Source organism: Habropoda laboriosa, unplaced genomic scaffold (assembly GCF_001263275.1).
Source record: "Habropoda laboriosa isolate 0110345459 unplaced genomic scaffold, ASM126327v1 scaffold257, whole genome shotgun sequence".
Lineage (NCBI taxonomy): Eukaryota > Metazoa > Arthropoda > Insecta > Hymenoptera > Apidae > Habropoda > Habropoda laboriosa.
This window is the reverse complement of record NW_017100369.1, coordinates 306,746-317,715: the sequence shown is the minus strand read 5'-3', so window position 1 is coordinate 317,715 and position 10,970 is coordinate 306,746. Positions and strand designations below refer to the sequence as shown.

Sequence of the window (10,970 nt, the reverse complement as noted above, 5' to 3'; positions counted from 1 at the left end):
AACCCTCGAATTTAAAATATCAGAAGAATCCTTTATTTTTATTAAAATTATATTCTCGACGGTACACCACGACAGTATTTTGTTGTAATATACAAATCCACGAGGGAAAGTCTGTTTTATCGAGTTGTGTAACGCTGTACACTCACCTGCAGGTATTCCACGCAATTAACAAGTCACTAGATCACCATTAATTAGATATACCGATGCGGGATGGAAAGAAACTCGAATCACCGTAACGAAAGAAAAAGAAAAACCGCGTCTCTGTGTTAACCTGTGTGTGTGTGTGTACACCTTATGGACGTTTCCTCGACCTTCGACATCTTCGCCGTGGCTCTCGAGCTTCCTCTAGCGAGCATAACTCTCGACATGGAACTGCCGATGCGGAGAAGATGGAAACTGGATACACGCGCGGCGGAAACGCGTTGAATCAGTGACGCTGTCCTGGAGAAAACGACATCGTTGTACGAGTTCACCGTGGAACCGTGCTCTTCTCTCCGCAGTCGGGTGCGTTGACCCAGCTTACGGTAACCCAGGCACACCAGAGTGTTGCACCTGCCTCGACTGCTCACTTACCGGGATAAAGGGTCGAGGCGACCCAAATTACTTCCTTTTCTCGTCCTTCGTCAAGCTCCTCTCGCGCGAAATCACGCTTCGACACGATCTACTGGTCGGTTTAATGCGAGGTTTCTTCCATGGGATTCGAACTGAATAGCAGTGTTTCAGACGCTACTGTCTCGTATAAGTATAGCGTTCGTGTTCTCGTAAAAGGGAACACTTTGATGTAATTGAAGAGTAACCTCGGTAAATACGTAGTCTATGGAACAAGTACGGCGAAGTCGTGAAATTAAAACGTCAAACGACTTACTGTCTTTTTGGATAATTGTCCGTGCATTAGGAAGACTGTTCGCGAAACTGTAAAACGATCGATTGACCATTTTTCAGCGGGAGAAGGGTAAAAATCGCGATATTCGCGTGATACGTGTACACCGGGTGTCGCATTTATTTCCGATCGAACTTTGTCCATATATTCTGTCGACTGTAAAACGCACGATTGACCATTTTTCAGCGGAAAAGGGTAAAAATCGCGATATTCGCGTGATACGTGTACACCGGGTGTCGCATTTATTTCCGATCGAACTTTGTCGATATATTCCACGGTCATAAGAAAGAAAAAGATGTTAGAAATACCTAGTCTGCCTTTACAATCTGTGTTTGCGATATAAGGTGATTGAAAGTATGAACGTAACTTTTGCCGGCGCCATTTTTGTCTCGTGTCATACTAATTCCGTCACAACTTCTTAACGAAGCTTCAAACAACAAATGTGTATATAACACTTTCTCCTCACCTACACCCACAGAAGGCACTGGCGAAGTTTGATCGGAAAAAACCAGGCCACCCGGTATATGTATACCGAAAACGTGTCCATACGTTCCACTTCTAGACGAGGATCGCGAATCGTTCGATTTGACAGCCAGGACCATCTGTCACGAACAATCTGTACGAAGCCACACGGTATCTCGGTTAGTAGAGACACGTCGTGTGTCAGGGAAGCGGCGTTCGTTCATCGATAATGGATAAACGAGCCGTGGTCGAAGAAGGCGCCATATACTTAAAGGATTCTAGAAAGTGAGGTCAAGAGGAGACCTCCTCACGTGTTCTATCTCTATCTCTATATCTCTGTCTCACTCGTTCTTTCGCGTACATTGCACGGAGAACCTGTGCTGGCGCTTCTATTTCTGATCTTCTTCCCGTGCTCGATCGATTCTAACCATTGCTCGTTTGTGTGTACCGTTCGTCATCCACCAAAGGGGGGAAATTTATGGCTGTGTCGAGCTAATGGGGATCCTTTCCACGACTGTTGCAAAATTATGTCGTCGTGGATGAGTTGTTTCTTTACGAAGTACAAAGTGTGTGTGTGCAGCCGATAAGAATGACAACGGTGAATCGTTGGAAGTGGTTCAACGTACGTTAGAGAGTAGCACGGATGAATGAGGCGAGCTATGCAAATTGCACGATTAATAGGAGCACGGTGAACAGTTGAGCCAGTTAAGACGTGGGCGGTACCGCTTGCGATCGCTTTGTGTAATTGAACGGCTCCGGGCGAGGATGCGACCGGTACGGGGCCATTAAATGCCACGCTGATTGGTATACCGGGGTGATCCTTCCATTGATGCTCAAGTTTCTTCGTAAATGCCGGTTAGATACCATTAGTACGGTATTCGGAATGCTCTGCGAGCCTTTTGTGTCACAAACTTCGTGGAAAATGGTAAATTTGCTTGGCAAATATCGATTAGATATGATTAACGAGGTATTAGGGATGCTAGAATTCAAGGGAAATGATCAACTTTATTGGCAAATTTCGTTTATATATAATTAATAGAGTATTGGGAATGTTCCACGAGGTTCTACCTCACACTGTATGAAACCTTGTCAAATTTCATGGAAAATGGTAAATTTACTCGGCAAATTTTGATCGGGTACGATTAATTGGATACTAGGGATATTAAAATTCATAGGAAATGACGAATTCTCTTGGCGAATGTTGGTTAAATATGATTAATAGAGCACTGCGAATATTCCACGTTACACTATAACAAGCCTTATCAAAATTCATGAAAGATCGCGAGTTTACTTGGCAAATTTTGATTAGATACGATTACTAGGACGCCAGGTGTACCAAAATTCATGGGAAACGAAAGATTCTCTTAGCAAATGTTGGTTAAATGCGATTAACACAGTACTAAGAATATTCCACGTCACGCTCTATCAAACTGCCTGAAAAATGGCAAACTTACTCCTCAAATTTTTATCAGACACGATCAAAGGGACATTGAAAATGTTCCTAAATTGAGTGCTCCACATTGCCCTATGTCAAACTTCGCCAAAATTCATAGAAAATGACAAGAAATTCATTCTTAATACAACTCGGTAATTCCATTACCATTCTCCATGTGAAACGATCGAATATCTGTTGCAGATCTGGCGCAAATCAGGGCGCTGGTGGAGTCCACGGGAATGCTGGGTGGCTCGACGTGTCCCTCGTGCGAGATGCCGTTCGATAAAGGGAAGAAACGGCGGCTGATCGATTCGTGTGGCCACGAGCGTTGCTATTCCTGCCTGTTTCGCAGCGAGGCATGTCCTCTGTGCCTCCGAACCGACTTCAACGACGACGACGGCCTCGAGGGACCCTTCAGGGAGGGGTTCACCGGCTCCTCTGGCCCCATGTCCATCCTCGCGCCCACGGATGGCTGGATCGATGAGTCATCAACGGTGAACTCTCTCTGCGGCAGCCCCAGACCTCGTACGAAAGTCACCACGAGAGCCAATCTTCCGTCACGAGTCATGCACGTAAGCGTCATCATCGTCAACTCGAGTAACACTTTCTTACACACGGAATACAAGTAGAGGCTCGTGTGCCTCTCTTCGAACGTTGGAATGCCTAGGACATTTGCAGAACCATTGTTTCCACGGGATCCTTGTTCCACTCTCTGATTGATTGTGCTTTAGTAAACGCGGGGATTCGAGGGAACGGCTGTTAGAACGTTTAGAAAGTATCGATCTTCTTGATCGAAGTATTTTTTTTCAAGTATCTTCTATTTATCCCGCTATCGAGACCGATTTTTGTCGGAGTTCTCGAATGGTCGCAAAAATGTTAAAATATATTCTGGGATGTTTTACGGAACTTTCAACTCCTGGATCTACTCCAACTCTTCAATTTCTCCTTTTTCTTCGTCCAGCAGCGAGACACGGACGAAAGTATCTTCTCCGCGGGAATGGTCAAGGGTCTGAAGAACAAACCACCGGCTCTCCCAGACTCTTCCTCGTCCCACGGCCGACAGAAGCTTCAAATGATGACGCAGAGTACGTAAACCATCGATCCCTCTTCGATCATCCAATAAAAAAAACGTAATTCGTCGAAACTGTAATATAAAATGAACCTCGCAGGTTGTCCAACCCCGCCTAATCAAAGGAAGAGGTTCTTCCTGAACCCGAAGGTCCTCAGGAGTTCGTTCGTGCCTCAAAGATCGTCCAGACGAGGTGCATCTTCTCCGGAACCGGTTACAAACGACAATCCTTCAGCCTTATCAGGTAAAATTCAACATTCTATCGGTTAAGCTTCACATTTACCAAGATGATGCACCGTGTAAAGAAAGTCATGAGGTAGCTTCCACTAATTAATAATCGTAAAACGCACGCGTGTAGCCTGGATGGCCTCGTCTTGGGAGGGGAAGTCAAGATGGCCGGGTGTAGTGCTGGGGAAAATCAAATCGTTGTGGAGCAACAGTCAAGGGACGACGAACGATGGTCTGAACCAGCTGATCGACTCGACCATCAAAGTCACAGGCAGGGAGAGACACTTTTAGAATCGAGTGTGCATCCTCGTGTGTTCTTAGATCTCACCGTAGACCAATTTATCCGAGCAAATACACCTTCTCTTTCATCTCATTCCTATCTAGTAGATATATGTCTCGTTTGTGTATCGCTAGAGCACCATCCTCTACCCATTCACACTTTTAGTAGAGTATTAGATCGAAGCATGCTCCATAGATTTATCGAAGCTACACAGCGTGGTGTGTTTTCTAGCACGATCTTACCCTTTCAGCCAGGAGACTTGTGAAAGGTGGCCAGACTTATCCTTCATGATAAAATGAATATGTTTAGTGTACCCTGCATCTTGCAAAATATACACGTGTTCCTCTGTGTGACTCCTAAATCTATGCATCCATTCATTAACACGTTAACCGCCACGACAGATTTGCATATTGCTCTCAGGAGGCCACAAGAGAATTTTCATTACTCTCAGCATATTATATTATGCTTATTACACTTTATTATTATTTCAAAAATATTTGAAATATTGTCTAGTTAGCTGTGACGTTCAAAATTTTTCAGTTGACGATATTCATTTTATATGAATTATTCTAAACATTTGCGACACTCCATGGCCTGATCGAGGAAACAATTTCGTCTTATTTAATTCAACCTTTTTTTCTCTTCTTTTCACAGATGACGAAGGTGGTTGCGTGAAACCATTGTCATCGAAGACGAGGAAATCTTCACAGTCGGATCTCCATATGAGGCTAGGCCTCCTTCTAGGTTCTAATCACGCTCGTGCGAGCAGTAACGTGGACACCACGGATCTACCTGGTGCTCCAGGTCGTTCGAGTGCAGGTGCATGCCAGTCTAGAGAACCTATTCAAGGCCACGATAGTTCGGCAGCCTCGTTCAGCAGTTTGACAAGCTTCGAGACGCAAACTTTAGCCTCGACGAACACCAGTCCGGTTTCCACGTTGACCGGCACATCCAGCGAAGCTGAGGCTGCGGCTGCGTTGAGGTGTCCTATCAAACCTAAGGCCAAGGTGAAGGGGAAGAGTAAATCTAGGGATTGTGATAGTGCTGGAAGCCTCGCTTCCATTTCTACGTCCGTGTCCGCATCTACGTCTATGTCCATGTCCATGTCGGTGTCGGTTTCGGGCTTGTCGAACGGCAGCTCGAGTCCTTTAACTCCTAGAAGACATTCCGTGAACGCCTCGCAGCCTGGCCAGAGCGACGAGTTAGGGCAATTTAAGAACAGACGATCCTGCGCTAGGAGGTCCGCCAGGGCTGGGAACGTCAAGGGAGCCGCCGATACGAAATGTAAATTTTATTAGTTTTCTGAGTGGAAGTTTTTCGATTTCCATAGAGTACAACCTTTACGAGTCATCTCAATTGATTAATAATTTCTGTGTCGCGTGTGAGACCTTTGGTACGCGATAGTTCGTGGAATTTCTACTCTTTGACTTATTTTTCTACAATTCAGAGCTCGTATTTTAACACTGAACGGTTAACGAATATTTTGTCAGTCAGAAAGGAAGTTAATATGATAAAAATTCTTGCTATTTTAGTACGCTTCGTGCAACACCACGCAACGCAGCTCACCCTCAAGCCCCTGTTCTTCGAAGTACCTCTACTAGAAACCGATCCCCTGTTCACCGGTCGTCAATGGTTACTCCAAGAGCTAGAATCAGTGGTAAACGGTTCTAGCCCCGGAGTTTTGATCTCTGGATCGCCTGGAACCGGGAAGACTGCTCTAGTTCTGCAATTAGTGGAACATAGTTGCTTCGGAAGGAGAAGAGAGCAGCCACTTCCGTCTGAAATCAGCGAAGAGGGTGAAGAGAAGGAGAAGATCAGTTGCACCTCAGCGTTGCACGCCAGTATTCGTTATACCAACGAGAAGGTACGTAAATATCTTCTAAAATATTCAACATCATCTTTTGAAGGTTACTTAAAAAATCAAAAATTGTTGAACGATTCCAGATTAGAGAACTAGCGTCCCATGTAGTAGCATACCACTTCTGCCAAGCAGATAACAACAGTACCTGTCTGGTACCAGACCTAATTCACTCGTTAGCCGCTCAATTGTGCCAAGCTCCTCAACTGATCTCCTACAGGGAGTATCTGCTCTCTGAACCTCATATTCAAGGTTCATTGTCGCAGAGAGAGTGCACAGTGGATCCAGATCTTGCTCTCTCTAGAGGCATCATCGAACCTCTGTCCACGTTGAAGAAGACTAACAGACTGCCCGACACCAATATGGTAAGAGAAGATCGATTCTCTCAAAAAAAAATTTCAGTCCATCAATCTTGATATTTAACAGATTCCACGTTCAGTGAAATGTGTTTACGCTTGTTTTCCATCACCAGGTGATCCTAATCGACGCCGTCTGCGAGGCAGAGTACCACAGGCCAGACAGAGGCGACACCATAGCTTCCTTTCTCACGAGGCACGCGCCAAACTTCCCCAGTTGGTTGAAAATCGTGTGCACAGTGAGAACTCAACTGTTGGAATGCGGCAAACAGCTACCCTACACCAGAGTCTCCTTAGACAAAGCTCCCAACGACAATACAGGGAACAACGTGACGAGAGACTTATCAGACTACATAGGCTACAGGCTGTCCCAAAGTCCAGCGATTCAGACAAACGTGACAGCGTCGATAAATGGAAAGGCTGAATCGTCGTGCAGTGCGAATCAGACGAGATTTGCCTCGCATCTGCTCGCGTTAGCTAGAGGCAGCTTTCTCTTCGCGAAGCTGACGCTCGATCTTATCGAGAGCGGACACTTGGTCGCTAAATCCGCCAGCTACAAGGTGAGCATGCTCTCCTATCTCACCGTGTATCTAACTTTCACGACAGATAAAGTGATACATATTTTTTTCTTCTTTATCAACATGTATCCATTGATGTTCCAGGTTCTGCCAGTCTCGCTAGCTCAGATCTTCCAGTTACACTTCAACCTCAGATTCCCGACAGCCACTTCGTTCGACAAGGTCCAACCTCTGTTAGGTGTTTGTTTGGCTGCTCTCTATCCGCTCACTTTACCGGAAATCTTTTACTCGGTCAACTCCCTGAACACGGACCACTTTGTTTCGTGGGAGGATTTTCTACAGAGATTCAAAGTGAGTGTACTATTTCAAGTAAATCTCGATCGAGTTGGTTTTGAAGAACCCTAAGAACGACCATAGGCACCCAAACCTATTTTAAAGTGTACACTTCATACACTCTGCGTTACTCGATATCTAATCGATTCGTTGTTCCCTATCGCTGCCCTCGAGTGGACCACGTAAGTCTCTCAATCGAACGTTCCCTTTTCGCCTCTACGCTCTCTTTCATAATTCAAATCCGCCCATTTAATGTACCACATGTTCCGTCTTACCAATCAGATGCTCTCTGGATTCCTCGTGAAACGGCTGGACAACACGTACATGTTCTTCCACCCGTCGTTCAGGGAGTGGTTGATGAGAAGGGATGAAGGGGAGTCGACAAAGTTCCTCTGCGATCTACGTTTAGGTCATGCGGCCATCGCGTACAGGCTGTCCAGGCTGCAAGCACCGTTAGACGGTGATAAGGCCCTCGAATTGGGTCATCATATACTGAAGGCTCACGTCTACAGAGGCGTTGCTCCGTGTTGGCCTTCACGTGATCTACAGGTAACCACCTGTTCTCTCCCTCATTTGCATCCTTCAGATGAAACAACGTGTTTCTCGTACAACGGAGATAGAGATTACGAAATATTTCATTGCTTCGACAGGCCATCTGGTTAGCATCGTCCACCGAATGCGTGTCCTCGGCGTTGTGCACCTTGAGAAACATCTACAGTCCGAACGTGAAGGTGTCTAGGTTGCTTTTGCTGGCAGGAGCATCACCGAATCACATCACCGAGTATCTAGGAAATGCACCGGCTCTTTGTATGTACGCTCACGAGGGTTCTGTCGAGATGGTGTCGCTTTTGTTGGAGTTTGGAGCGGATGTCGAGCTGACGAACAGTCAAGGATGCACCGCGCTCTCGTTGGCCGCTGCTCGTGGCCACTGTGACGTCGTCAGAAGGTGAGGAAACGATGAATTCGGTAAATTTGAAGATTTATTTGAAACTATTTCAACAAATTCTATTTTGAAATTTTTTGGAGAGTGTCTTTCGTCGTTACATTTGACAAGAATTTTGAAAGAATCGTCACTCTAGGTTGGCTGCTGCTGGAGCATCCTTGGGCCACACAGACATGGCTGGCCAGTGTCCCTTGGTCCACGCGGCAAGACACGGAAGACTGTCGGTAGTTGGCTACCTGTTAGCCTGCGATTGGGTGATCCCAACCAACGAAAACGAGACAGAGGGAAACCAGGATATAGGGAGGGAAGAGGCTGCCCAGCAAGCTGTGGTCGCAGCTTCAGCTCAGGGTCACGAGTCCATCGTGGAATATTTATTAGACATGTCTGAAGTGATCGTGGATCGTCCTGACACTTTGATAGGAGAGACTGCACTGACTATTGCCTCTGCAAATGGTTCCACAGCCACTGTTTCCGCTTTGTTGGCTCGTGGAGCTAGTCCAAAGGCTGTGAACGCGAAAGGACTGTCTCCTTTGATGCTTGCTGCGAGGGAGGGACATTGGGGAACTGCTGAGAGGCTTCTACAGGGTTGGTATTGTAAACCTGTTTTGGACGAATGATTGAAAAGATTAGAAATTATCATTTGGGAATTTACATAATTACAGGAACCCTGTCAAGTAGCACTGACACTATTCTGGACGATACAGTATCTCTGCTAGATCACAGAGACCCAGGCGGACGAAGTGCGTTAATGCTAGCTGCTTCAGAGGGGCACACAAGCCTGATAGAATTATTCCTGGACAAAGGATCAGTATTAGAGAGCAGAGACAAAGAGGGAATGACTGCTCTATGCTGGGCCTGCGTGAGAGGGAGGCTAACTGCTGTACAGAATCTCATAGATCATGGGGCTGATGTTAATACCAACGATAACACTGGCAGAACTCCTTTGGATCTAGCTGCCTTCCAGGTATGAATGTTAAAGAACTGTAATTACGTGATTTGGTACAGTCGTTGGAAGAGATATAGCAAGATCGTGAAATTAGATAATTGTTTAAAGGGAATTGTTCGAGAAAATTGGCTAAATTATACTCTAATTCAGTCTCTATTACAACCCCTGCTATCATTCCATTAATCCATGCTTTACTTTACGATTCTCTGCATGGTGTACACTTGAGATTTATCGCTTTTTCTTCGTCGATGATTGTACCTGGTACACCGTTCAAAGACCACACAGTGGCACGATCGAACCGGTCAATATTTTCCCAGGGCAATCCAAAGCTGGTGCAATTGTTGCTGGAGAAGGGAGCAGCGGTCGAGCACGTCGATCTGCATGGAATGCGACCTTTGGACAGAGCGATCGGATGTCGAAACATACCGGTGGTACAGTGTTTCCTGCGCCGCGGGGCGAAATTAGGTCCTGCCACATGGGCGATGGCGGCTGGGAAACCGGACGTTCTCTTGATACTGTTGAATAAATTATTGGAAGACGGGAACGTGTTGTACAGGAAGAATAGGCTGAAGGAGGCGTCGCACAGGTACGCGTACGCGCTCAGAAAATTCCCCGCGTCGCCGGAAGAGGACTGTCAGGGACAGGAGCAGGGTCATATGATGCTGCAACTGCAGACGTTTGCGCAACTACGGCTGAATTTCTTGCTCAATCTCAGTCGATGCAAGCGCAAGATGAATGTGAGTGACCGTTCGTTCAACTCTTTGTCTCTTTGCCCTTTCGTTTATTCGGGACGATGCATCGATTACTTTAGAGTTCAATCTGTGCTACTTGAAGATTCTTTCGAGCTCCGAACAATTTAATCGGTGCTGTTCCAATGTTGTTTCAACACGTTCGCTGTCAACGTCGAAGCATCGTCGACACAGAGTCACTTGTTCCATGTGCCATCGTCGACAGTGTGTCGATCGAAATTGATCGAAAAGTTGAGTGGCAGTGAATGTATTAAACTCTAAATAATTTAATCTGAATTGCTTCAAAATTGTTTTGAGTTACAAAAATGTAATCTGAGCTGCTTTGAAATTAATTTTAGCTCCAAAAGTTTAATCTTAGCTGCTCTAAAATAGTTTGAGCCCCAAAAATGTAACCCGAGCTGCTCTAAAATTATTTTGAGTCCCCAAAATTTAATCTGAGCTGCTCTAAAATTGTCTCGTGCACCAAAAGTGTAATCTGAGCTGTTCCAAGATTAGTTAAGTTCCGAAGATTGAATTTCTTTTTCGTATCTGTTGACGCAGGAATGTGCGGAAGCAATCGAGCTCGCTGACGAGGCTCTGAAAGTTCGCCCAGTGTCCTACGAGGCGTTCTACGCGAGGGCGAAGGCCCGTGTCGACTCAGGCCACCTGGAAGACGCTTTATCGGACGTTCAAGAGGCGTTACAGATCGCTCCGCCGCAAAATCGTCAAGATAGACGTGTACTCGTCGCGCTGAGGGACGAAATAATCTCTCGATTAGACGAAGTAGGGACCAGTAAAGGGTCTACCGACGTGATCAGTAGATCTCGGCTACGAGCGTCGGTCGACACTCTCACGGAGTTGTAAAGTTTATAATTTTATTCTTTTCACAAAAGACTACGCGAACTGTTTTTGTAAGACAATATATATATATATA

At 45.8% G+C, this 10,970-nt stretch overlaps 1 protein-coding gene across 1 annotated transcript in view; it reads left to right on the top strand.

The window, feature by feature from the left end:
- LOC108574790 (protein TANC2) overlaps positions 1–10,930 on the top strand; it is a 45,799-nt gene extending 34,869 nt beyond the window's left edge. The window contains exons 2-17 of the mRNA XM_017937429.1: positions 2,979–3,349; positions 3,739–3,862; positions 3,947–4,090; positions 4,205–4,345; positions 5,009–5,122; positions 5,159–5,638; positions 5,887–6,218; positions 6,299–6,577; positions 6,685–7,128; positions 7,231–7,437; positions 7,702–7,968; positions 8,070–8,365; positions 8,499–8,947; positions 9,025–9,326; positions 9,626–10,045; positions 10,598–10,930. Of these exons, the coding sequence (XP_017792918.1) occupies positions 2,979–3,349; positions 3,739–3,862; positions 3,947–4,090; positions 4,205–4,345; positions 5,009–5,122; positions 5,159–5,638; positions 5,887–6,218; positions 6,299–6,577; positions 6,685–7,128; positions 7,231–7,437; positions 7,702–7,968; positions 8,070–8,365; positions 8,499–8,947; positions 9,025–9,326; positions 9,626–10,045; positions 10,598–10,900 (4,673 nt within the window). The 3' untranslated portion in view covers positions 10,901–10,930. The remainder of the gene's footprint in view (positions 1–2,978; positions 3,350–3,738; positions 3,863–3,946; positions 4,091–4,204; positions 4,346–5,008; positions 5,123–5,158; positions 5,639–5,886; positions 6,219–6,298; positions 6,578–6,684; positions 7,129–7,230; positions 7,438–7,701; positions 7,969–8,069; positions 8,366–8,498; positions 8,948–9,024; positions 9,327–9,625; positions 10,046–10,597) is intronic.
- The last annotated feature ends 40 nt before the right edge of the window (positions 10,931–10,970 follow it).